At 55.4% G+C, this 24494-nt stretch overlaps 1 protein-coding gene across 3 annotated transcripts; it reads left to right on the forward strand.

The window, feature by feature from the left end:
* The first annotated feature begins 389 nt into the window (after window positions 1-389).
* Window positions 390-24478, forward strand: Kash5 (KASH domain containing 5). Of its 3 annotated transcripts, none has more exons than XM_076575342.1 (20): window positions 390-504; window positions 4427-4564; window positions 8097-8201; window positions 8511-8697; window positions 9069-9133; window positions 10309-10375; window positions 10565-10726; window positions 11280-11397; window positions 11617-11667; window positions 16944-17021; window positions 17302-17358; window positions 17600-17659; window positions 18042-18106; window positions 18258-18345; window positions 18714-18812; window positions 20585-20643; window positions 22838-22886; window positions 23818-23882; window positions 23963-24079; window positions 24176-24478. In XM_076575342.1, exons 2-20 carry the CDS (start codon window positions 4522-4524, stop codon window positions 24315-24317), a joined length of 1677 nt encoding a protein of 558 aa, XP_076431457.1. In that variant the 5' UTR covers window positions 390-504; window positions 4427-4521; the 3' UTR covers window positions 24318-24478. The 3 variants fall into 3 exon arrangements, with proteins under 3 accessions (XP_076431457.1, XP_042130645.1, XP_076431456.1); XM_042274711.2 differs by lacking the exon at window positions 390-504 and adding an exon at window positions 542-860; XM_076575341.1 differs by lacking the exon at window positions 390-504 and adding an exon at window positions 922-1055.
* Window positions 24479-24494: the final 16 nt, after the last annotated feature.

The following is a 24494-nucleotide window of genomic DNA, read 5'->3' on the forward strand; positions in this document are numbered from 1 at the left end:
CTTTCCACCATGTGGGTCCTGGGGATTCATCCCAGGTCACCAGGATGGGTGACAAGTGTCTTTACTTACTGATTCATCTCACCTCATTACATAATATGACTATGTAGACCAGGCTAGCCTCACTTTCCTCCACCCTCCTGCCTCTGCCTCCTGTGCGCTGACCATCCCCTACTAAACAAAAAAATTGTGCCCATTTTGGGGAGAGCATACAGGATGAAGCCTGGGGGTGGCACCCACAGACTCTACCACCTGATGGACCCTAAACAGATTAAGCAGACCCAGAGGAAAGCGCAACAGTGGGTCACGTTTTCCGGAGTTACAAACGGACGAGAGGGCGGAGTCTTCTGTTCCAATATCTCTGGGAATGAGTCTGGTCACCCGCTCCTTCTTTACGGCCGTCAAACAACCGCCCAACCCGGCGTGATGGGCTGGGGCGGGGTGATTGCTCCACGTCCGGTACCAGCCTGGGCTACACGGCTGGGCAATGCCTCAATAAGTAAGGAAGTAAGTAAGTAATAATTGGGGGGAATGCAGGTCGGGTACGTATTAATGCCACAGGAGGGCACCGAGCAGACGCGAGGCTGGAGCAGGCTGCGCATCATTGTGACGGTGGCGGGCGCGGGACCCAAGAGAAGACAGAAAGGATTCGGCTCAGTGACTGACAAGAAGTGAGGGGTAAACAGGGCGTCCTTCCGTCGAACCCTACCCTGCTATTTCGCCAAGCAGAAGGCAAAGAGCCCGGACCGCAAAGCAAGTTCCCGGTGGTTTACCAAGGCTCGCTCCACCAGTGCGCATGCGCTCGCTCTGGCCTCGGCGAGCCTCCCAAGGCGTTCCACGCATGCGCGCCCAGGGGGTCCATGGTAAGGGCTCCGCGGGCGCCTTCGAGCTGGTGTGCGCCTGCGCGGAGTCAGGAACCCGGGAGGGGCGGGGCTTGCGGGAGGCCGGCATTTGCATTTTGGCGGGAAAGGCGCGTGTGAGCACGCCGTCTCTTCCGCGCCATTCGCAACCGCCGCTCGTCGTTGGCGGCCCTCAGCTCCCGGGAGGCCTGACGCCAGGTACGCCCTGCCTGTGGCCATGGCCAGGGGAGCCACGGCAGGGGCACCCCCCAAGTTACCGCCAGACGCCCCAGGAACACCGCCGGCCAGCCCCTTCCAAAACGCTCCAAGTTCAGACCAAATCCCCCCGGAATGTGTGAAATACTCTCTGGGAGTTGTTTTTTTTGTTGTTGTTGTTTGTTTGTTTATTTGTTTTGTTTTTGTTTTTTCAAGACAGGGTTTCTCTGTGTAGTCCTGGCTGTCCTGGATCTCGCTCTGTAGCCCAGGCTGGCCTCGAACTCACAGAGACCCGCCTGCCTCTGCCTCCCAAGTGCTGGGATTAAAGGCGTGCGCCACCACCGCCAGCTCCGATGATTTTTGTTGTTTGTTTTGTTTGTGGTTTTTGTTGGAGATAGTGTTGCCCAGGATGGCTATGAACTTGTGACCCTCTTGCCTCAGTTTTAAGATTACAGCTCTCTCAAACACGCCCAGCTACATTCTTCCAGAAACCTTGAAACTTAACAGTTAGTTATATTGTGTTTCATTTTGTTTTTGCAGGGGCAGGTGTGTGTTTTTTGTTTTGAGACATAGTTTCTCTGAGTAGCTGTCCTAGAACTCACTCTACAGCCCAGGCTGTCCTTGAACTCACAGAGATCTGCCTCTGCCTCCCGAGTGCTGGGATTAAAGGTGTGCGCCATCACTACCAGACTTTATTTTCGTTTTGTTTTGTTGTTTAGAAGATGTATTAATTTTTATTTTGTGTATATGAGTGTTTTATCTGCATGTATGTACGTGCACCAGGTGCATGCCTGTGGAGACCAGAAAAGGTTGTTGGATCCCCTGGAACTGCAATTACGGAAGGTTGTGAGATGCCGTGTGGGTGGTGGGAATGGACCCCAGGTCTTCTGGAAGAGCAACCCTTAGTCCTCTTAATCACGAAGCTGCCTCTCCAGGGCCTCATTAGGTTGTCCAGGCTGTGCTCAAAACTGGATCCTGATGCCTCAACCTCCTGAGTGCTGGTCTCGAAAGTGTGGGCCACCACGATATCAACTAGAATCCTCCAGATATCCCTTCAGATTTCTTCCTCAAAACGTGCCAGAGGCTTTTACTATGGAATCCTGGTGGGAATTCTGTATTCAAGTCCTGCCTCGCGCTCTGGAAATCTGTACTAGAGCCTCTGCAAGTTCTGCTGGGGACCTTGAAATCTAGTGACACCCCAGAAATGTGGCCCTTGAGTTCTAGTTCAGGGGCCCCTCAAGACTTCCTCTTAGGATACGAGGACCCACCCATGTCCAAGGCCCCTCAGATACCCCCCAGAAACTTGATGTCCTAGTTCACAGGTTTGTCCCCAAACTCTGGTAGAGTTCAAGAGAACTTTCCCCTTGCCCCTTTTCCTCCTGCTGTGTTCCTGGAAGTCTCTGGGAACATGTGCCTTCTGAAAGCCTCTGGGCTGGACAGCAGGAGGATCTCTACAAGCTGAAGACCGGCCTGGTCTCCACAGATTCAGAAGGCCCTCTGAAGCTACGTAATAGGACTCTGTCTCCAAAAGCCAAATAATAATAATGTCTCCAGGCACGAGCAGCTAGTGGAGTACAGGCAAGGCAGTGTTGGCTGCATTTCTTGAGAAAGGGAGGCAAGCAGGTGGGAACCCGAACCCCCCTGACCCTTGCCCCAGGTGCCTTCTCGGCCTCAGAGGCACTGCTGCCTACACCTGGGGCAGTAACTCCTGATGCCTCCTTTTCTCTTGAAAGTGACCCTTATTTTTGTTTTCTTTCGTTTGTTTGTTTGTTTTCAAGACAGGGTTTCTCTGTGTAGCCCTGGCTGTCCTGGACTTGCTCTGTACACCAGGCTGGCCTCCAACTTATAGAGATCTACCTGTCTCCAAGTGCTGGGAGGCAGAGGCAGGCAGATCTTTGTGAGTTCGAGGTCAGCCTGGTCTACGGAGCAAGATCCAGGAATGGCGCAAAGCTAACCAGAGAAACCCTGTCTGGGGGGGGGTGGTGGTGCTGGGATTAAAGGTATGCGCCGCCGCCGCCACCATCACCACCACCACCTGGCAAAAGTGGCCCTTCTTTTGACTGACCTGGCTGTATAGCGGTAGCACCATCAGGGTGCAGAGGAGGGAGGCCCAGGTCCATAAGGGCCTGTGAGAACCCAGGGAGCAGCAGGCCGGGGGGTGATATGCTGAGTTCCCATGGCCATGGACTTGGAGATTACTGATGGAGAGGAAAAATGGTTCAGTGGTTAAGAACACTTGCTCCGTGTCACCTTGATGGCTCATGCCTCTAATCCCAGCACTCTGGAGCAGGTGGATCTGAGTTCAAAGCTGGGCTCGTCTTCATGGCCAATTCCAGGCCAGTGAGGGCTATAAAGAGAGACCTTATTAGTTTCATTCCCAGAACCCACATGGCAGCTCACAGCCATTTGTTCCAGTTCCAAGAGATCTGATGCCTCCAAAGGTATCAGACGCACATGTAGTAAATACACGTGCAGACAAAACACTCACACATAAAATAAAATTAAACCTAAAGGGGGAAAAAGGCAAGGAAGTAGTCCCGGTGATGCACATTCCTGTGGAGGCAAACTGATCACAAATTCAAGGCCAACCTGGCCATCTTCGGGTGGTTTTGTTTCAAAATCAAAAGGCTGGAGTGCAGCTTAGCAGGGAATTTTCTTACAGCTTGGCACCTGTCTGGAATTTACTAGTGAGGGACGGGTGGTTCAGCAGTAGAGCACTTCCCTAGCATCACCAGGGAGAGTGACCGTGTGGCTCAGTGATGGAAGCCCGTGGAAGCGGGAGAGCTAGCTGAGAGCGGTACAGGAGGCCACAGTCCAATTACGGGTGGACGGGCAGGCTCAGGCCAGTGTGGGAGCCTGCTCAGCTGGGTGAGAGATGTGTCCAGACGACAAGAGTCACAAAGGCGAGGAGAGTCCCAGAGGGAGGCAGCAGGCGCAGCAGGTGTTCTTCAAAACGCAGTGCAGGTTGGAGCTGCTAGGAGACTTAGCACGGTTTGGGGAGAGAAAGCAGCCGGCCCAGGCCGCCCCATGCCTCTGCTACTGGACCCCAAGGAGATGGGAAACCGTGGCCAGGCAGGGAAGGCAGAAGAGCCCAAGGTGGAGTCACAGGGATGGTGACTCGGTAGGCTGTCGGGAAGAGAGGTGGCCACAAGCCCTGGAGCGGCAGGTGACCCCACCCTCTTGCCTCCCCCTTTGATCTTCTGCCTGCTCTTCCGCCCTCAGGTTGCCATCCCATACCTCAAATCCATAAAGCCAGGTTGGAGTTGGGATGGGGCTGGCGAACAGGTTCTGAGAACCCCGAGGGCCTAGGGCAGAGATGGAGCAGTTAGAATGTGGCTGGTCTGAGGAAGCCATCTCTCTGTTTGTCCTTCCAGGAGCTATCTGGACAGACTGTCCCTTTCCCAGCCCTCCTAGCAGTGGAGGGAAGGGGAGAACTTCACCAGCAGCAACAGAGACGCAGGAGTGGTCCATGGAGCTGCCAGAGGACCCAGCTAGTGCCTCTGCTGCACACAGTAGGTGTCTGCCTGAGGAGGAGGAGGAGGAGGAGGAGGGAGCCGTGGGTCAGGCTGGGAGCCGGAGAGGTGGCCAGGCAGGGTGGGCAGAAGCAGATGGTGGTGGATGAGTGTCAACTGTGGGCTCGCCACGTGTCTGTCCCCATGTCCTCCGCTCTGGCGGGCTGTTGGAGACTCTGCACACGGTAACATCCACACCTCCACACCTCCACACCTCTAACTAACTGCCTGTGCTCAGCTCGTGGCCAGCGATCGCTCTTACTGTGGGGAAAAGAGGTGCCCTGGCCTCTCCCTTCCTGATGCACTTCTCCTCCCAACACTGGCGTCTGTCTGTCTGTCTGTCACCTGCTTAGTGTAAGACTCAGCATGGCTCCACAGAGCCTATTCCACTCTTGCTGCTGCCCCCGGTGTGTGTGTGTGTGTGTGTGTGTGTGTGTGTGTGTGTGTGTGTGTGTGTGTGTGTACACACGTGCGCATGCAAATATATATAGTCTTACAGTGCAGGAGACGGAATCCAGGGCTTTGTGTGTGCTAAGCAACCAATCACCACTGAGCTGTGTCCCCATCTCCGGGTTTTGTTTTTTGAGACAAGGCCTGGCTCTGAACTTTCACTCCTCCTACCTCTGCTTCTCAAGTGTTGAGATTACATGTGTGCTCCAGCATGCCCAGCTCACATATGTAACTTTTCATTTTTTTAAAAGAGAAAAGCTGGCAAGGGGTCATACCTGTAGTCCTGGAACTGAGGAGCTACGGCAAGAAGATAGAAAGTTCAAGGCCAAATCAGTCAGGTGATCCGAATGGTATTGACTGATTTAGCTCTGTACGCATACAGACTGTTTTCTACCTTAAGCGGCATAAAAACATGCTGAGTTATTCCTGTGTTTTCAGACATCTTTGAGAGCTAGTGTGTGGTGCTTCAGACTAACATCTTGGCCTGTTCAAGTGCAGTCAGCCTCTGCCTCAGCAACGCCTGCTTCACTGTGGAAGCTCGGTGCCTGTGGGCAGATGTAGACACGTAGGTGTGGGAGCCAGCACACAGCAGCTCAGCGAGGAAGATACTGGCTAACCAACTATCTTCTGTGGGCCAGCCTCCGCCTCTGTTTTCTTCTGAAAACATCTCTGACCGCTGTTTTCTTCTCTGCCTGTCTCTTTCTCTGCCCTGTCTCAGCAACTCTGTTCCCTAAGCATCCATCTCTCTCCTTCCTCTACTCTGCCCTCGCCTCACCTCTGACTTCTCCCTCCATCTCCTGAGGATGTGTTAGCAGGGAGAGCCGGTCTAATCAAGAAGCTCCTGCCTCTTACAGGCAGTGGGGTCATTTGTAGGAGTGTCCTGCCTTCCCGGCTCCTGGGTGTTCCCAGCTTGGCCCAAGCCTGAGGTCTGCACTTCAGCCTCGGCAGTAACCTCTACAAATAGGAGGGTTTTACAGGCAGACAGACACAGCATGCCAGCACTTGAAGGCTGCCTGGCTTGGGGGAATGACTGCCATCTAAACCTTGCCTGCACCAGCAGAGGGCGTGCGGCCACCAGGAACTATGACCATCTCCGAGTCAACTCCTGAGGCTGCCGTAGGAAAGAGAACTCACCCACAGGAAAAGCCAGGGTTGAAAGACAGGGGTAGCAAAGGGGAGAGAGAAGAACAGGATGGAGGATGGGAGTATCGGGGACACAGGACAGAGGCTAGACATGTGAGAGAGGTTGGGAAGACGTGGAAGAAAGATCCCGAAGGAAAAGTAGAGCTGGGCAGTGGTGGCGCATACCTTTAATCCTAGCAGAGGCAGGCGGATCTCTGTGAGTTCAAGGCCAGCCTGATCTACACAGTGAATTCCAGGACAGCTAGGGCTACACAGAGAAACCCTGTCAAAATAACAAAGAAGAAAAGAAAAACCGAAGGCAGAGCTGGGGAGTGAAGGAGGACGGAGAGGGCAGAAAGGCGTCTCTCTTGGGAAGGGACTGTAGCAGTGGCCTTACGGGGCCACAGAGTCCTCCTTTGTAACGGTGAAGGATAAAGAGCAATAGACCAGCCGGAGTCCACCTCCCCTAACCAACCTGGGCCCCAAGGCCCTCACATAGGAGCAAGAACGGTCCAGGCCACCAGTGAGCTAAGTCAGGGAAGTGTCAGAGTGAGAAAGGGACTCCTGGGCTAGAGGCAACTGTGGCCGCCGCTGCCGCCGCCGCCGCCGCCGCCGCCGCTGCCGCTGCCGCCGCAGCCGCAGACTCACCTTTAGGAACAGCGGCTGCTGTGGTCTGATGCTCCATGAGTGCCTGGAAGCAGAGGCCCACCCACATTTTATCCCATTCTTCTCTAGGAGGGAGGTAGCTTTCCTTAGGACACTGCTGAGGCTCAGAGGTTGAGTCCTGGCTTGCTGGTGGTGTGGGGCAGGTTGTTCACTTCATGCCCAGCTCAGACTCTAACCCTACAGCCATGTGCAGTGGCATTCATCTCAGCAAGCCAGGCCAATGAGAGGGGTGAAGGCCACCTCTAGCTTGGAGAGGCTCTATGGCATGGAGATTATTGAGTGCCTGCTGTATTCAGGCAATGTGAATATAGCCGAAGACCAAAAGATCCCAGAAGACAGGCACATAGGCATGATACACAGTGGATCTGAGCCAGGTGAGAGCTGCCCTACACACACACACACACACACACACACACACACACACACACACACACACGAGCACGAGAGCACACACACACACACACACCATATATATATGTGTATACATAAACACATACATAGACATGTATGCATACACATATCGCACTGCACTATGTATTGCACTACACAGTACACACACACACTGAACATATCACACATGCACACACACTCACACCCCCATACGCATGCATGCATGCACACCCATCTTCACACATGGGGGCAGAGCAGCCCTCTCAGTCCTCTTGAGGGGGGATTTCACTGGCATGGAAACAGACCCCCCAAAGAAGGTCTGCTGTGGTGCTGTGGTGCTGCTGACTCAGTCCCCTGCTGCCCCTGCTTAGACGGTCCCCTCCCTCCTCTTCCTCGTGGTGCTGGCCTGTGCTCCTCCAGCTCTGATGACGCACGCTGGGGATGGAGAGATGAGACCTGGTCCCCGGGGAACTGGGGAAGGCTGCAGCGGGCGGATCGATGTAGGCTGCCCACGCCGTATCGGATTGTTCCTTGCTCCTGGGCCACCTTCATCCTGGCTTTTCCCACAATCCTCTTCTTTGCTTTTCTCAAGCCTGGTGCCCTCTGCCTGTAGTCTGGGAGGTTGGAGAAAGGAGGAGGGGAGGGTCATCTCATTAAGGCCTCCTGAGCCCGGTGGATAGGAACGTCAGACTGCAGGGGCACTCCTGGCCTGAGAGATGGCCCACTGGGGAGCAGTGACTCAAACCCCTCATGTTGCCACCTGACTGGAATCCTCCTGCTGTCCTTCACTAGTCCCATCCACAGATAGCTCTAAATAAATTAGCCCCCACCTCAGCAGGGACTGGATACGAGGCAGCAAGGCCCTGGTGCCCCTCACACAGGGCGGGCCCTCTTTCCTCTACAGTGTACCTCTGGGAGCAGCCTGAGGAGCTGAATCCAGGACCACTGCTCAGCCTAGAGGAACAGATTCTTAACTCTACATTTGAAGCCTGTGACCCTCACAAGACAGGTGGGGGCTGGGCTAGGGCCCCCCTCAGGGGTCCTCCAGGGACAGGAAGATGACGTGGGGGTGGGGATGGAGGAGGAGGGGCGTGAGGCCCTGGGGGGAGTTAGCCTCTGGCCTGGTACAGCAGTGGGTACTGCCCTGGCTCATCCTCTTTGGTTCACTCTGAGATGGACTGAAAATTTGACTCCAGGGCGGAACTTGCCCAGGTCCCTCTGCATGCTGTGGGGCAGGCATGTCACCAACCCATGGATGACAGGCAACTGTTCCCAAGCCAGTGTCCAGTCCAGTCTTCCCCACCATGCTCTGTCCCAGGCACTGTGGCTGTAGCCCACCTCCTGGCCTACCTGGAGGCTGTGACAGGACAGGGCCCCCAGGACGTGCGCCTCCAAACACTGGCCCGAAGCTTGGACCCTTCCGGGGAGGGCGCTGGAGCCACTGTGGAGCTGGGCACCTTTCTGGTGGTCATGCGGGACTGGATTGCTGCCTGTCAGTTGCATGGGTGAGTCCTGCACCAGCAGCCGCCCACCTGGGAAGTCTTTCCAGTTTGCTCTGCAGCCGCTACCAGCTAGGCCCAGGAACTCCATGTGGTTGGCTTGAGGCTAAGGAGGGACCGTGAAAAGATAGGGCGGGGTAAAGAGTCCGAGGACCGAATGCCTCGGACGATGGTGCAGGGACCGTGGTGCAGGGACCGGGAGGCAGAACTAGAGGGGCTGGCCATGGGAAGGGCTGCTCTTCCCAGCCCAGGCCCTACCAGCTGGCCTGGCCCTGCGCCCATAGAACCACACCCCCGACTGCCCTCCCTCCACCCCCAGACCCCTGCAGACACAGGCCCTGGCTGCAGGGGACCTGAGCCTCTTGCCTTTGATACAGGGGATTAGAGCAGGCAGAGGAGACCGCCTTCGGGGGAGTCCTGGCTTCTCCACACCTGCCATCTGGTGAGCCTATTTATAGAAGCAGCCGGGGTGGCAGGGGTCAGCGGGGGTTAGCAGGGACCTCTCATCTACCCGCTCCACACAGCAAGGGCTGAAGAGACAACTGCGGCCTTTGCTCAGCCTGCAGCTGTGCTGGCTTTCTGGGACAGTCCCTCCTCCTGGACTTTGGGGTGAGGTTTCCCATCCCTCTGCCCAGCTCCAGCCCTAGTGTAGAGACTGAGAGAGAGAGACTGCCGCTTCCTGGCTCTGTTGAAATCTTCCCATGGCACAGGCAGTCTTGGCCTGCCCCCTACACACCTCACACCTGCTTGCCTGCCTTGAGAACAGGCATCTGCCCGGCTCTATCCCAGCCCTGTGCCAGAGTGCTGGGTGCCCAGGACCTCACACCGCAGAGGTGTACCACTAGAAAGTGACCGTGAGAACCCACACTGAAGCTCTCTTGGCATTCTCTTTTTTATGTTTGTTTTGGTTTCAGGCTGGGTTTGTTGTTGTTGTTTGCTTTCTTTTTTTTGTTGTTGTTTTGTTTCTTTTTTTGTTTGTTTGTTTTGTTTTGTTTTTTTTTGAAACAGGGTTTCTCTGTGTAGCCCTGGCTGTCCTGGAACTCACTCTGTAGCCCAGGCTGGCCTCTAACTCAGAGATCCACCTGCCTCTGCTTCCCAGCTGCTGGGATTAAAGGTGTGCGCCACCTCACCCAGCTCTTGGCATTCCCTTGAACCTTGAGGCCTCTTCAGTCTTGGGGGCCAGGGAGGACTGTAAGCAGCAGAGGGTGGCCAGGTCACGTAGGGGAAGACAGAGAAAGGAGGCAGAGGCTGGGGAGTGCCCAGGGAGAGAGGAAGGTAGTGGGCGGGTGGATGCGGCGGAAACAGTCTGCCTGGCTGAACTCCAGCAATGACAGACCCGTGGTGATGAGGGCCTAAGACTCAGGGAAAGCTGGGACAGGATGGGGGCTTGGGGAAGTGGGGGAACCCTGGTGACTTGTTCTGAAGACCTGGCTGAGCTCCAGATAAGCATGAGCAAGCAGCCTATGTATGTAGTAAGAGTAATTCAGCCCAGGGAACCCCAAAGCTACACATGGAAGACTGGGAGGCCAGAGTCCTGGAACAATCCCAGGGTCCTTGGACACCCCAACTTTTAAAGTCACCAAAGAGTTCAACCTTCTTTTGTTTGTCCCTTTCCAGCATGCCCAGAAGCTGAGGAGCCAGCCAACTTAGAGAGCTTTGGAGGAGAAGACCCCAGGCCTGAGGGGTGCCTGTCTTCCCCACCCCATCCCACTCCATTTTCTCCAGCCTGTCTGGGGCCTGGCAGTGGGGAGATGTTTGATTCTGATTTGTCTTAGAGGAACCCTTGCCCCAGCTGCCGGCCCTGCTCTATCTACCTAGGAAGCTGGGGAGGTGGAGCAGGGCCGGGGGGGTGACCAGGCCTTGCTGCCCTCAGGCCTGCCACAGCTGAGCTGCTGAGCAGCCTAGAGGACCTGGAGCTCAGCAACCGGCGCCTGGCTGGCGAGAACGCCAAGCTGCAGCACAGCGTGGAGACTGCTGAGGAGGGTTCGGCACGCCTAGGGGCCGAGATCGCAGCCCTGCGCAAGCAGCTGCGGAGGTGAGTGCCTGGGTCTCCCTTCCACCGAGAGCCAGCGCAGGCACAGGCAGGCACAGGCCGGCACCCTACTGCCCAGGCCGCAGGCACAGGCAGGCACAGGCAGGCACAGGCAGGCACAGGCCGGCACAGGCAGGCATTCTACTGCCTAGGCCGCAGGCACAGGCAGGCACAGGCAGGCACCGGCAGGCACCCTACTGCCCAGGCCGCAGGCACAGGCAGGCACAGGCCAGCACCCTACTGCCCAGGCCTGCCTTCCACTTCCTTCTATCTGGGTCTTGTCTTCTGGCCTTTGGGTTCAGTCTGACTGACTCCTTCCAGTTTTTGCTCTCGTTCTCTTCCTCTACCCCTTTCTGTCTTTGCTGTGTGGCCCGTGCTTCCTTCCTCGGGTGAGACGTGAATACTGTCTCCCTCCCACACTGCATGCCCCTGCCCCTTCTCTCCAATCCTTGTGGCCCTTGGCCTAGCTTACGTATGGTCATAGTCCCCCTCATAGTCCAGGATGTTTTGCTCTACTTCTCTGCCTGCCTCTTCTCACATCTGCACCACCCATCAGCACCCAGCAGGCCCTGCAGGCGGCCAAGGCTTTGGATGAGGAGCTAGAGGACCTGAAGACTCTGGCCAAGAGCCTGGAAGAGCAGAATCGCAGCCTAATGGCCCAGGCACGGCACACAGTGAGTGCTGGCAGGGCATATATGGCTGCAGCAAAAGGGCAGAGGTGAAGGGGCAAAGGTCACCTGACTTCCAGGTCCCGTTCAGCCCACACTCCCTCATCCCTCATAAGCCCTCCTCAGCCCAGCTCTCCAGTGACAGAGGCCCTGACTGAGTTCCTGGGTCCGGGAGGGAGACGGGGCAGGGACTGGAACCGATTCTATCCTCTCTCGCTGGGCCAGGAGAAGGAGCAGCAGCACCTGGTGGCTGAGGTGGAGACGTTACAGGAGGAGGTAAGCTGAGGCCCACTCACATTTAAGACTCCTGCCCCTGTCTTGCCCGCCAGGGGGGCCCAGCATCCCACAGGCAGGCCTGGCCAGTCCTTCCCTGTGTGCATTGTGGTACCCTCACCATCAGGGGAGCCAGCCAGTGGCTGCACCTCCCAGGGTAGTGTGAGGTTGAAACCAGATGTTTAGAAAGTTCCTAACTCAAGGGAGGATAGATAGGGTGTGCACAGTAAAATCCAGCAAGCTGGCGTAGTGCTCCGTGCCTGCCATCCCAGCACCCAGGAGTCTGAACAAAATGCCACGTATCATTCTTTATATCCGGGTGTTGTGTGTGGCTTTGATGCCGGGCAATGCAGATGAAACTGCAAAAACTTGTAAAAGTCACCTCCAGGAGCAGTCACAGACTTCAGGCCTGTAACTCTCCCTTCCTTCTAAGCTTTCCTTTCTGCTTTCATTTTGGTGGTGCTGGAGCTCTGGGCCTTGGACATGCTGGGCAAGCGGCCATCAGGCCTGGGTGTTCTTCAGGAGCCAGCAGGAGTCTGCACAGTTGGGTTGTGATAATAGTGAAGGAACGGTGTTTACTTGAGGCTAGCCCTACACTCCAGACCTATTTAAGTCCCTGTTCACTCAGAGTTGTTGTCCACAGTGAAATCCATCAAGTGTTAATGATATCCACACCACCCCTCCTCCCCCAAGGTGGCAGATCAGTTGCAGATCCATGACAGGTTCACATCCCAGGCAGCATTGGTCCTCTGCTGTCCTTACAGACAGACAACCTTTGTTCCCTCTACTTGCCTTCAAATCTGCGCTTCCTCTACCTGCTGGTGCCCGGATGCCTGTCTCCTCTCCTGGGCTTGGCTTTAGCTCAGCCTCCCAGGGTCAGCCAGGGATCGGGCTGCTTTCCTGTGAAGGCACACAGCTGCACCCGTGTGGTCTACCTCTGCTGCCCTGCAGCACTTCTGGGTGAGCTGGAAGAAGCTGATTCAGAATCAGGTGTCCCATGGTTCCCAGGTTCCCCTCCTTGCCAGCCAGGGTACAGAGCTCTGAGACGTTCTCTGGCTTTCCCACCCCAGCTTGTGTCCTGTGGGTCCCCAGCTCCTGTCCTGACTCTCTGCCCTGTGTCTGCACTGGGCCCTTTGTTGAGATCCTAAGTTTCTCTTCTTCACTGTTCTCTGTCTCCTTTGTGAACTGTTTCCCTGTCCAGGATAATGGGAGTCCCACTGAAGCCTGCATTCAGTCAGGGAAAGACCTTGTAGAATCTCTAAAGAATGTATTGTATGTCTAGGAGTGTTTTGCTTGTATGCATGGCTGTGCACCATGTGAGTGCTTAGTTCCAGTGGAGACCAGAAGAGGGCATGGGATCATCTGGAACTGGAGTTACGATGGTTGTGAGCCTCCATGTGATTACTGGGAATTGAACCTGGGTCCTCTGGAAGAACAGCCAGTGCTCTTAACTACTGAGCCATCTCTCCAGCCCCCAGACACTTTCTTTCTTTCTTTCTTTCTTTCTTTCTTTCTTTCTTTCTTTCTTTCTTTCTTTCTTTCTTTCTTTCTTTTTTTTTTTAGAATGAAGGAGATCAGCCAGGCATCGGTGGTGTATGCCTTTAATCCCAGCAGAGGCAGGCAGTCTCTGTGAGTTCCAGGCCAGCCTGGTCTACAGAGCGAGATCCAGGACAGGCACCAAAACTACACAGAGAAACCCTGTCTCAAAAAACCAAAATAAATAAATAAATAAATAAATAAATAAATAAATAAATAAATAAATAAAATAAAAAATAAAAAGAATGAAGGAGATCTAATCCTAGCACTTGGGAGGCAGACGCAGAGGTGGGCAGATCTCTGTGAGTTCAAGGCTAGCCTGGTCTAAATAGTGAGTTCCAGGACAACCAGAGTTATGTAGAGAGACCCTGTTGTCAAAGGGGGACAGAAAGTGAAGGAGACCTCTCCCTGGGGCCCTCGTCACAGCTCCCAGGCACCCAGCTAGGATGGTTCTCCTGCTCCCTGATTCTGCAGTACCAGTGGGCTACAACATGCCCACTCCAGGGGAACACGGGCCGTTTCTGCCCAGAGCAGTTTCTGGTCTCGGGATTATCTGATGGTTCTTTTCTTTTAATTCTATTGATTGATTGATTGATTGATTGATATGTATGAGTGCTCTGCCTGCATGTATGCCTGCATGCCAGAAGAGAGCATTAGATCCCATTATAGATGGCTGTGAGCCACCATGTGGGTGCTGGGAATTGAACTCAAGACCTCTGGAAGAGCAGCCAGTGCTCTTAACTGCTGAGCCATCTCTCCAGCCCTGACTTACTTTTTTTCCTTTTTTCTTTCTTTTTTCCTTAAGTGAGAGTATGCTGAGAATGGAACACAGAGTCTTTTTTTTTTTTTAAGATTTATTTATTTATTATGTATAATGTTCTGTCTGCATGTATGCCTGCACACCAGAAGAGGGCACCGGATCTCATTACAGATGGCTGTGAGCCACCACATGGGTGCTGGGAATTGAACTCAGGACCCATGGAAGAGCAGCCAGCGCTCTTAACCTCTGAGCCATCTCTCCAGCCCTGGAACCCAGAGTCTTGCATGTGTTAAGCAAGCAACACTGAGCCACATCCTCAGCCCTGGGTTGTTTGGTTGGTTTTTTTGTTTTGTTTTGTTTTGTTTTGTTTTTTTGTTTTGTTTTGTTTTGGTTGGGTTTTTGAGACAGGGTTTCTCTGTGTAGTTTTGGAGTCTGTCCTGGATCTTGCTGTGTAGACCAGACTGGCCTGGAACTCACAGAGATGTGCCTGCTTCTGCCTTCCAAGTGCTGGGATTAAAGGCGTGTGCCACCACCGCCGGCTGACACACGCCTTTAATCCCAGCACTCAGGAGGCTGAGCCAGGAGGATCTCTGTGAGTTCGATGCCAGCCTGGGCTACCAAGTGAGTTCCAGGAAAGGCGCAAAGCTACACAGAGAAACCCTGTCTTGAAAAACCAAAAAAAAAAGGCATGTGTCACCAGCTGCCCTAGGTTTTTTTGTAACAGGGTCTCACTGAGTAGTACATAGGCTGGCTTTGAACTCTTAGTTCTTCTGCCTTAGCCAGGTGAGGTCGGGACTGCAGGCAAGCTCCTCCATATCCAGTCTCTTGGCAGCTTCTTCTCCTGCTTGTGGCCTCATAGTCACAGATGGCTCAAGGCAGGTGGGGAGGCACTACCCCTCCCCCCACCCCATACACATACTCCTGCCTCTCTCTGCGTCATTCCAACAGCCATCTCCACCACATCATTGGCTGGGGAGGATCCCTTCACCACAGCTGCAAGGGAGCCTGGGAGAATGTCTCACCTTCGGCTGGAGCCCAGCCAGCCAGCCAGGATGGCTGCTGGGATAGCTGCTCCTTCAGCAGTCAGGTTTCCTTGTCCCCGCCCCCAGGGCATGGAATGCAACCGGCAGGAGTCAGTCCCAGGAACAGACCACCACACCCCTGCCTCCTGTCCCAGGCCCTATGCCCTGCAGAGGAACTTTAGGCTCCATAGCTGGAGCTATTTTCGGCTGCTTGCTGGCCTTCTGCAGCTACCCACTGAGATCTAGAAATTGAGATCTCAGGTTACAGCAGGGCCTGGTAGAGTAATGGGACACTCAGCCTCCAAAGGTCTGGCTGCTGGCTGAATCCCAAAACCCCACAGCTGGTGCTTCTGCAGGAGGCTGCAGGGTGCTTTCGGGTCCCACCAGGTAGACAGGTGTTGACACAGCACTCCCAGCTGCCCTTCCTCTGCCCTTCACCCAGCAGCAGCCCAGGCTGCCGAGGTGAGAGAGGCACTGATGAGCTGGAGCAGGAGCAAGGCCGGAGACCAGGAGAGCCGGCCTCTGTCTCCTGGGGCTCCGGAGAAGGATGAGGTGTGCTAGACTCCAGGTGCCTGGAACATTGGACTTCAAATTTATTCTTTTTTTTTTTTTTTAATTGGTCTAGACAAAGTTTCTCCATATGACAGTCCTGGTTGTCCTGGAACTCACTCTGTAGATAGATCAGTCTGCCCCCAAACGCACAGAGATCCCCCTGTACTGGGATTAAAGGCATGTGCCACTGCCGCCCAGCTGAATTGTCATATTCTTTTGTTTTTGATTTTTGAGACGGTCTTGTTATGTAGCCCAGGCTGGCCTGGTACTTAAAGCAATCCTCCTATCTCAGTTTCCCTGGTGCCGAGATGATAGATGTCCTTCCTCACACCCAGCTTTGGGCCACTTTATTCTTAGGTCACACTGGGCAGCTGTTGTGGATGAATTTTCCCGACCTCACTGCCTCCCCTTGGAAGGTTCAGCCCAGGCACCACCTCTGCATCAAGGCCTGCAGCTGCCCCACCATCCAGCTTGGGCCTCCTCAGTGAGCCTTGGGCTGAGCATTATCTGCTTCCCCCTTGTCTCTGCTTCTGGCCCCTGTGCACCTTGTGGCTGGAGTGCCACCACTTCTCACATGTCTTTTTGTCACCCAGGGCTTCATCTGGCCCCCCAGAAGAGGTTAAGTATTAGAGGTGGGACTGGGCATCACACAGATTATGGTTTGCCAAAGGAAATGAGTTGTCGTGAGTAGGTAAATACTAGGGTTGTTCCAGGGAAAACAAGAGATCTGATTTAAAATGACTGAGTTAGACAGGAAAGCAAAAGATATGGAGAAAAGAAGAAACCAAAACATAATTATTGCAGCTGGGCATGATTAGATGAAGCAGGAGGATTACAAGTTCAAAGCCAGCCCAAGCTATATATTGATATTATGCATGCCTCTGTGTGTGTGTGTGTGTGTGTGTGTGTGTGTGTGTGTGTGTGTGTGTTCTGGGCTCATTATTCTTTGTTTTAGTTTTGTATGGTAGGAAGCATGAGTTTCTTTAAGCATCTATAACCGTTCATCTCTAACGTTTCTATCTGGTACACGCCAGGCCTTGCTGACTGCTCTAAGTGTCTGTATTCGTTAACATTCCCTGGACTGTGTTAACATCAGAGCCCTGTGATCTGGAACAATTTACTCAATCCCTCTTTGCCTGAGTTGCCTCTGTCTTTAAAAAATGGGAAAAGATATGCAGTCTCACATGCAAAGTGCTTGGAAGTTATTATTCCCTTATTTAACTCACAGGGACCCCAAGAAATCCTGTTATCACCTTGGCAGTGGGCAAACCCCTTACGGAGAAATTGCAGCTGAGGTCTCCACAGGGTGGTGGGAGAATAAAGGCTAGCTGAGGTGCACACGTGGCAGTGAGTGTCAGCCGTTAGCATTAGTACTGTCGACTGGTGAACCAGGCTGTTCCTCCCTCCAGAACGGGAAGCTGCTAGCAGAGCGAGATGGCGTGAAGAGGCGGAGTGAGGAGCTGGCCACAGAGAAAGATGCTTTGAAGGTGCAGCGTTTGTCTAGGCCTGAGGACCGCTCACCTCCCCGCATGCATCCAAGTCAGCACCGCAGCTGCTGAGAACAGGCTCTGGCATCAGAATCCACAGGCCTTCGGGGCTGCTGGGCAGCTCAGCGGGAGTCCCCTTCAGAGCAGCTGACACCCACGGGTGTCACTGGAGGCTGAGGGGAGACTGGCCGGGACCTGGGGGGGCAGTAGGAGGCTGAGGGGAGATGTGGGGGTTGCTGGGAGGCTGGGTGAAGAGATGTATAGGCTCCTTCCTTGGCAGCGGCAGCTCTGTGAGTGCGAACAACTCATTTGCCAGCGTGAAGCAGTCCTCTCAGAGGTGAGGGCCGGGGAGGGGACAGACCTGCCCTTAGCATGCCTTCCCAGCCCTGCCTTGTACGGCAGGAACCCACCCAGCTCTGAGCCCTGGGCAGGCAACCCAGACAGGCCGCCTCAGGTCACAGTGTGGCCTGCAGGGTCTGAAGTGTCTCTGCTCCAGGCTTTCCCAACTCAGCCAGCTCCCGCTTCAGCACCCTAAGACCTGAGTCTTGGGTGCTGACCCCTGGCTCTGTGTTCCCCAGCGTACCCGCCATGCAGAGAGTCTGGCCCAGACTCTGGAGGAGTACAGAACCACCACCCAGGTAACAAGTGCCCATCTTTGTGGGTCTCAGCGTCCGCTGCTTCCCTCCCTGATAGACCTTTTCACTCTCTGCCGCCTCCTTCCTCACCCTCCTTCCTCGCTCTGCATCCCACAACACTCACCTCTGGAGCTCCTGTCCCCTCCCTGGGCGGTCCGTCTGGGTGGCTCCACCCTCTGTTTTCTGTGAGTCTGCCCACCTTAGAAGTCTCCCCTGCCTCTGTGATGTTCCTGGGTGTGCCTTATGCTCTGGGCTCCTGGGCTCTTAGTCTTTATGAGTCTCTGCCACTGCTTCTTCATCTCGGGCCCTTGGCAGTATGTGCCAGGGAAGAAAAGACCAGGGTATGTGGCTCTCTGCCAGGGCCCACGCTCTGCCTTCCTTGCAGGAACTAAGGCAAGAGATCTCGAACCTGGAGGAGCAGCTGAGTCTGAGCCAGGAGGGTCCAGAGCAGTGAGTGGAGAGTCAGGAGGGGGCAGGGAGGGGTCGCAGGAGAGGGGGGGAGTAAGTGGGTGGTCAGGCATGAAAGGGGCAGGGGGGCTGGGCCACAGGGTGAAGTCTGCAGACTGGGGTCCAAAAGCGTGGCCTCCGCCTGTGTGGCCAGGTTCCTGGAAGGGGCTGAGGCAGGACGAGGAGGCTGGATCATGGCGCCGCCCCCATCACTGGACTTGGAGATTCAGGCCATCGGGCAGGTATGCTCTGCCTCCATGGACTGTTCTGAGGACACCAGGGCAGAAACTCCACGTGTCCCTGTGCACACTCTCACTTCTTTGGCCCACAGTCCCGGGGTCTGGGTACTTGGTACTCGGTGACTCCAGCTCACATGCTGCCAGAGCAGCACCTCCCGTCACATGCTCTTCTCCAGCTTGCTCTGCCTCAGCACCAGCCCTGAAGACTCCCCTGGGGCCATGTTCCTTAACGTCTACCCATCTATGGTGCCATTACCTATTTCCTCCACACTTGTCCCAGCCCCCCACCTGAGCCTCCCTCCACCTCAGTCCCGCCTGGGGCCCCACCTTGCTCTGGCCCTCCCAGGTTCAGATGCAGCGTCTCTTTCCAGGAGCAGGATGCGTCAGGTGCTGGCCTCTCCAGTCCTCTGTGTGGAGTGTGGCGGTGGGAGGGGGCCGAGTTTCCCGCTGAGGACCCCGACAGGAGACAGGTGAGCAGAGGGCTCCGAGCCACAGAAGTCCAGAGGCCCCCAAGAGGAGTTGGGACCCCACTGACCCTCAGCCCTCCTGCTGTGCCATCTGCTCCTTGAGCCTAACAGAGAGCCTGCTGAGTGCTAAGGGTGCAGCCCAGCCAACAGGACACACCCTCGCCCTCAAGGGACGGGCAAGCTCAAGCTGCCCGGGAGAAATCCTGTCATGAGTCCCTTATTTACAATTGTGCATATTGTAGAAGACATGAAGTGTCTTTAAGAAAAGCTGCTGGGCAGTGGTGGTGTATGCCCTTCAATCCCAGCCCTTAGGAGACAGAGGCAGGAGGATCTCTGGGTTGGAGGCCAGCCTGGTCTACATAGCAAATACCAGGACAGCCAGGGCAACATAGATACTTTCTCAAAAAAAGAAAAAAAATAGCCCAGCAGTGGTGGGGTGCACGCTTTTAATCCCAGCACTCAGGAGGCAGAGGCAGGAAGATCTCTGAGTTGGAAGCCAACCTGGCCAACAGAACAAGTTCCAGGTCAGCCAGGGCTACACAGAGAAACTCTGTCTCAAAAAACCAAAAAAAGAAAGAAAAAGAAACACTTAGTACTTAAATAAGTCTGAGCTGCACAGAGACCCTTTCTCAGAAAAGAGGGTGTGGGGCAGGCAGAAAGGCAAGCTTGGCAGCTTAGCGAGCTCACATGGTGAGCGTCCCTCGTTCTGAGGACGGAACCTGAATCTGTACTGTGTACGGCAAGTGCTCTGCCACTGAGCAGAAGTCCCAGTGTACCCCTGCGCTGGCTCTGTACACAGCCGAGTCACCCAGTTCAGGTGGCCGCTGGCCTGGGACAGAGAGAGGTCTGTCTCAGTGGAGACAGCAAAGGGAAAGTGACCTTGCCTTAGGACCCGAGAAGCCTGGGGACAGAACCACACAGAACCACACATGTTCTTAGCGCACACAGGGACTTGGGTGAGGAGGGACCAGGCGAAGGGGGTTGTGCCTGCCTCAGGCCGGGAGCAAGGATGGGCAGGGTAGGGACAGGGTGGAGGGCAGCGCTGAGAAAGGAGGTGGGTGAGGGACATCTTAGAGGACATCTAGGTGCACGAGCCTGGAGCCCACCAATTAGAAAACTGTTGGGGTGGATGTGGCGACTCACACTGCAATTCTAGAGCTTGGAAGTCTGAAGCAGGAGACTTACCGTGAATTTGAGGCCAGCCTGAGCCACAAAGTTAGACCCTATCTCAAAAAAAGAAAAATATGGGGCAAGGTGGTCACACAGCTGTATCTCAGCTCCCAGGAAGTAGAAGCAGGAAGAGTTCAAGGCCATCTTCCACTACATAGTGAGCTCATACCAGCTTGGGCAACAGGAGACACTGTCTCAACAAAACAATAACAAAAAGTTAGTGGAGTTGGTAACTGAGGTCATAGGCACAAAGGAGACATCTCTAGAGAATAGGCCCTGGCTCTGGGCTGAGACCCCCAGAGGGAAGTGGGGAGGAAGTACTGAGCCCTCTTGGCACAGGCTGGTGGATGGGAGCGTCCTGGGAACACTGATCTCCAATCCTCAGAAGGAGCTAGATAGATCTACGTCACCGGGGTCCATGGCATACGTGGCTTTTCCTGAGTGCTGGGAGGGAACCCCACAGGAAGTTTAGAAGCTTGTGTCCCTGGGGCCATCCATTTGAGTCTGGCCCTCAGATAGAGGGTGCCTGGCTGGAGCTGGGTCAGAAGCTCAGAGAGAAGTTCCTGGTGCGAAGAGTTAAGGAGACCAAACCTTATGTTCTGCAGAGAAACTTCCAGAGAGAGTCAGTGCCTGCCCTAGAAGGAACCCAAACGCCATCCTTAAGGTCAGTAGGTGACAGAGCCCTCCCCCATCACAGCAGTGTGGGTTCTGGGGGTGACAGATCCCCCCCATCACAGCAGTGTGGGCTCTGGAGGTGACAGAGTCCCCCATCACAGCAGTGTGGGTTCTGGGGGTGACAGTCCCCATCACAGCAGTGTGGGTTCTGGGGGTGACAGAGTCCCCCCCCATCACAGCAGTGTGGGTTCTGGAGGTGACAGATCCCCCCCATCACAGCAGTGTGGGTTCTGGAGGTGACAGAGTCCCTCATCACAGCAGTGTGGGTTCTGGGGGGTGACGAGTCCCTCATCACAGCAGTGTGGGTTCTGGAGGTGACAGAGTCCCCCCCCATCACAGCAGTGTGGGTTCTGGAGGTGACAGAGTCCCCCCCCCATCACAGCAGTGTGGGTTCTGGAGGTGACAGAGTCCCCCATCACAGCAGTGTGGGTTCTGGAGGTGACAGAGTCCCCCATCACAGCAGTGTGGGTTCTGGAGGGTGACAGAGTCCCCCATCACAGCAGTGTGGGTTCTGGGGGTGACAGAGTCCCTCATCACAGCAGTGTGGGTTCTGGGGGTGACAGATCCCCCCATCACAGCAGTGTGGGTTCTGGAGGGTGACAGAGTCCCTCATCACAGCAGTGTGGGTTCTGGAGGTGACAGAGTCCCTCATCATAGCAGTGTGGGTTCTGGAGGTGACAGAGTCCCCCATCACAGCAGTGTGGGTTCTGGGGGGTGACAGAGTCCCCCATCACAGCAGTGTGGGTTCTGGGGATTGACAGAGTCCCCCATCACAGCAGTGTGGGTTCTGGGGGTTAGAAGGTAAGGGCCGACGGCGTCCTGCCAGAGTCAACACACCTCTCCTTCATTCCTCAATCTTTGGCTGCCTCAGAACCCTGGGCCTGGCCCTGCCCTCAGCACATCCTGACCCTGACAATTTTAAGAGGAGGTGGGCACCTGGACCCCAGGGTGGCTTTCAGGGGCTGTGGGGGGCACCCCAAGAACCAGGCTAGATGGTACAGGTTTGGAATTGTTACCCCACAAGGAGCCAGAGATGCAGGAACAAAGCTGGTAGGGCCTTGAGGGCTCTCAGCGAGGGAGACCCTATAGGCTCCACAACTAACCTTGGGCACCCATTCCTTGAGGAGCTGGTATGAGCCGCCATGGATCCTGGAGTCCAGCTCTGTGACTGATGGGAGTATGTTTTGAGGCCTTACTCAGGCTTTGAGTAAGGATGGAAAGCGCTGGGTGTCTGGTCACAAGCGCCCTCAGCTTCCTGTGGTGCCTCCCTCCTACAGACTCCTGCTGTCACAGCTAATGAGGCCCCTACACAACCTCTAATTGGACTTGCCTGGGCCGAGCTGAGATTGGGCTGCCTGGGTGCTCTGAGCAGTGTGACCTCCTGCGTCATCAGGATGGAGGGAGGGAGGGTGGACTGCTACCAGCACATTTCAGGGTGGCACTCAGCCCACTCTGCTCCAGGAAGCAGAGGACTGGGGGGACAAACACTGGCGCCCAAGATGGGATGGGGCTGGGGTTGACCTCAAGGGGCCAGGGACTCAACAACCCACACGAGCATTTCAGGGGATCACACAGCAGTGTGCTGTGGGGCTGGGCTGGGAGCAGCTGTGTCCCTGCAGCTGCTGGCTGGATGGCGGCTGCAGGGCTAGATCCCTGATCCTCAGGCACAGGCTGGGTCCCTCTGGAGCCATCAGCCTCTGGAGCCCGATACCAGGGCTTCCACCGCTGTGTCCCTGACACAGGCTTGGGGAAGCGGCTAGCACACCTGGAGAAGGGGTTTGGACATGAGAGCCCAAACCGTGAGGTTTCAGGGCCGAGAGGGGAGGCGTGTTCCCAGTCTCTAAGAGGACCTACCTGAAAGACCAAGGCTAAGAAAATGTCACAGTACCCACCCCCGACAGGGGTGCCCAGAGTTCACATACCCTGGGGTCTCTGGTATGGGGGTACAGCAGGGAGCCTCGTTTCTGCCTGGGAATCAGCTGGAAAGGGACAACTAGGAAGGCCTAGGTCAAGGGCTTCTGAGATTTTTTGGGGGGTCACAAACTCTAAGATTGGAATTTTTTAAATCTCTGAAAAGCATACACAGGAGCCACCATCAGACCCTGAGGTCCACTGTATCTGCAGCTTCTGGTGGGAATGGAGAAGCAGGGAGGCGGGGTGTCCAGTGACTTTGTTTGCTATAGGTTGTCCAGAAGACAGGAAGAAGAGGAAGAAGAGGAGGGCCTGGTCCTGGTAGGCAAAACCTAGCACCCTTCAATCCCTAAAGCTGAGGAACTAATGCCAGCCCCTTCCCTCCAGCGTGAACTCCTCAGGAACAGACAGAAAAATCATTTGGTCAGGAGATAACAAGGCCCTCTGCGCAGCTAATGAGAGACGGGGGCGGGAGTGGAAGGGGCGGCTGGAGACAATTGGCAGCCAGGATGTTCCCCAGAGGGCCCAGCCACATACATACAGGCTGCAGTCCTCACAGCCTGAGCCTGGAGCCTCACAGATACGGCTAGACCTCCAACTGTATCACAGACTCCCACACGCTCCCACTCACCAAAGGTCTAGTGGCCTCAATGATCTGGCCAAACTGTTTGGGCCTGGACTCCTCCACTCTTGTCTGTGGTGGGACAAAGTGGAGGCCTCAGCCCAGCTCCTCTCCAGGGAAGGCAAAGGAACTTGAGGAGTGCAGGACAGGCTCTGGAGCCCTCGCCCGCCTTGTCACGCTCCAGCCCCTTCACGGAGGAGGTCCAGCTCCTTCCCTCTGCTCTCAGATCAGGGCCAGGCAATGTGGGTGCAGGACCTAGCATTGGGAGTGACACGCTAGCCCGTTTGTCATTGTCATGCTCATTGTATTTGGAGATGTAGGCATGTGAAGCCCTGACTGGCACAGGGGTCCCAGAGAGACAGGAGTGGGAACAGGCTGCCAGAGCCTTCAGGAATTGGCTGGCATATGTGCCCAGCACAGGAACCGGCACCTGTAAACCATTGCCCTTGGGCTGGAAACTGAGAGAATCGGGAGGTGGGAAGGGGGACTGCTAAAACTCTCGCCCTTACTGACCCTCAGCCAGCCCTGCGAAGGGACATGTGACCTCGAGTGTGTAGTCTGCATCCGGGGTGCTGCCGAAAAACTGTGCAGATTGAGTGAGGGGGTGTGTTGTGTCCTTTCTCCTCCCAGGTTGACCCTTCCATCCCTCTGGGAACCCCTCACCATGAGCTTGCCCCAGGAAGCCCTCCTGAGAGGTAAAGGGACAGATGGGAACTGGAAAGAGATTTAGGACAGACCAGGCCTAGCAATAATGCCCTTCCCATCTGCCTTGCAGGTGTCACGATGTGCCAGACGTTCAAGGAGCCCTCGTGCCTGTGGTGGGAGAGCTGGTGCCAGTGGAGAGGGCCTGCGCCCAGCACTGCCTGCGCCCCCAGCACTCCCCAGGGCTCAGGTGTGCCTTCGGGTGTCTCCAGAAGTGGGTGGAGGCACATGTTGGTGAGACCAATCTCCCTGGGGCCACCTTCAGTCTCTCCTGCCTCCCCTCCAGAGTCAGCCAGCACCCACTGGTCCCCACGCCCTTCTTGGGCCTACTGCTGCTGCTGCTGCTGTCCGTCCTGCTGCTGAGCCAGTCCCCGACGCCCTCCTTACCACAGCTGCAGCTCTACTACCTACAGCCCCCGCCAGTGTGAGCACCCTTCCCAGCAGACCGCCCTCCGTGCCACCACTGTGCCTCATCTGCCACTGACTCAGAGCACTGGGCCCACATCCTTCAGCTGTCTCCATTGACCATGACCTCTCCTGGCTTTCTCCTGCTTTCTTAACAATAGCAAATCATGCAGTAATGACTTCAGCACAGGATGATTTCC

The sequence above is a fragment of the Peromyscus maniculatus genome, chromosome 1 (genome assembly GCF_049852395.1).
Source record: "Peromyscus maniculatus bairdii isolate BWxNUB_F1_BW_parent chromosome 1, HU_Pman_BW_mat_3.1, whole genome shotgun sequence".
NCBI classification, from domain to species: domain Eukaryota; kingdom Metazoa; phylum Chordata; class Mammalia; order Rodentia; family Cricetidae; genus Peromyscus; species Peromyscus maniculatus.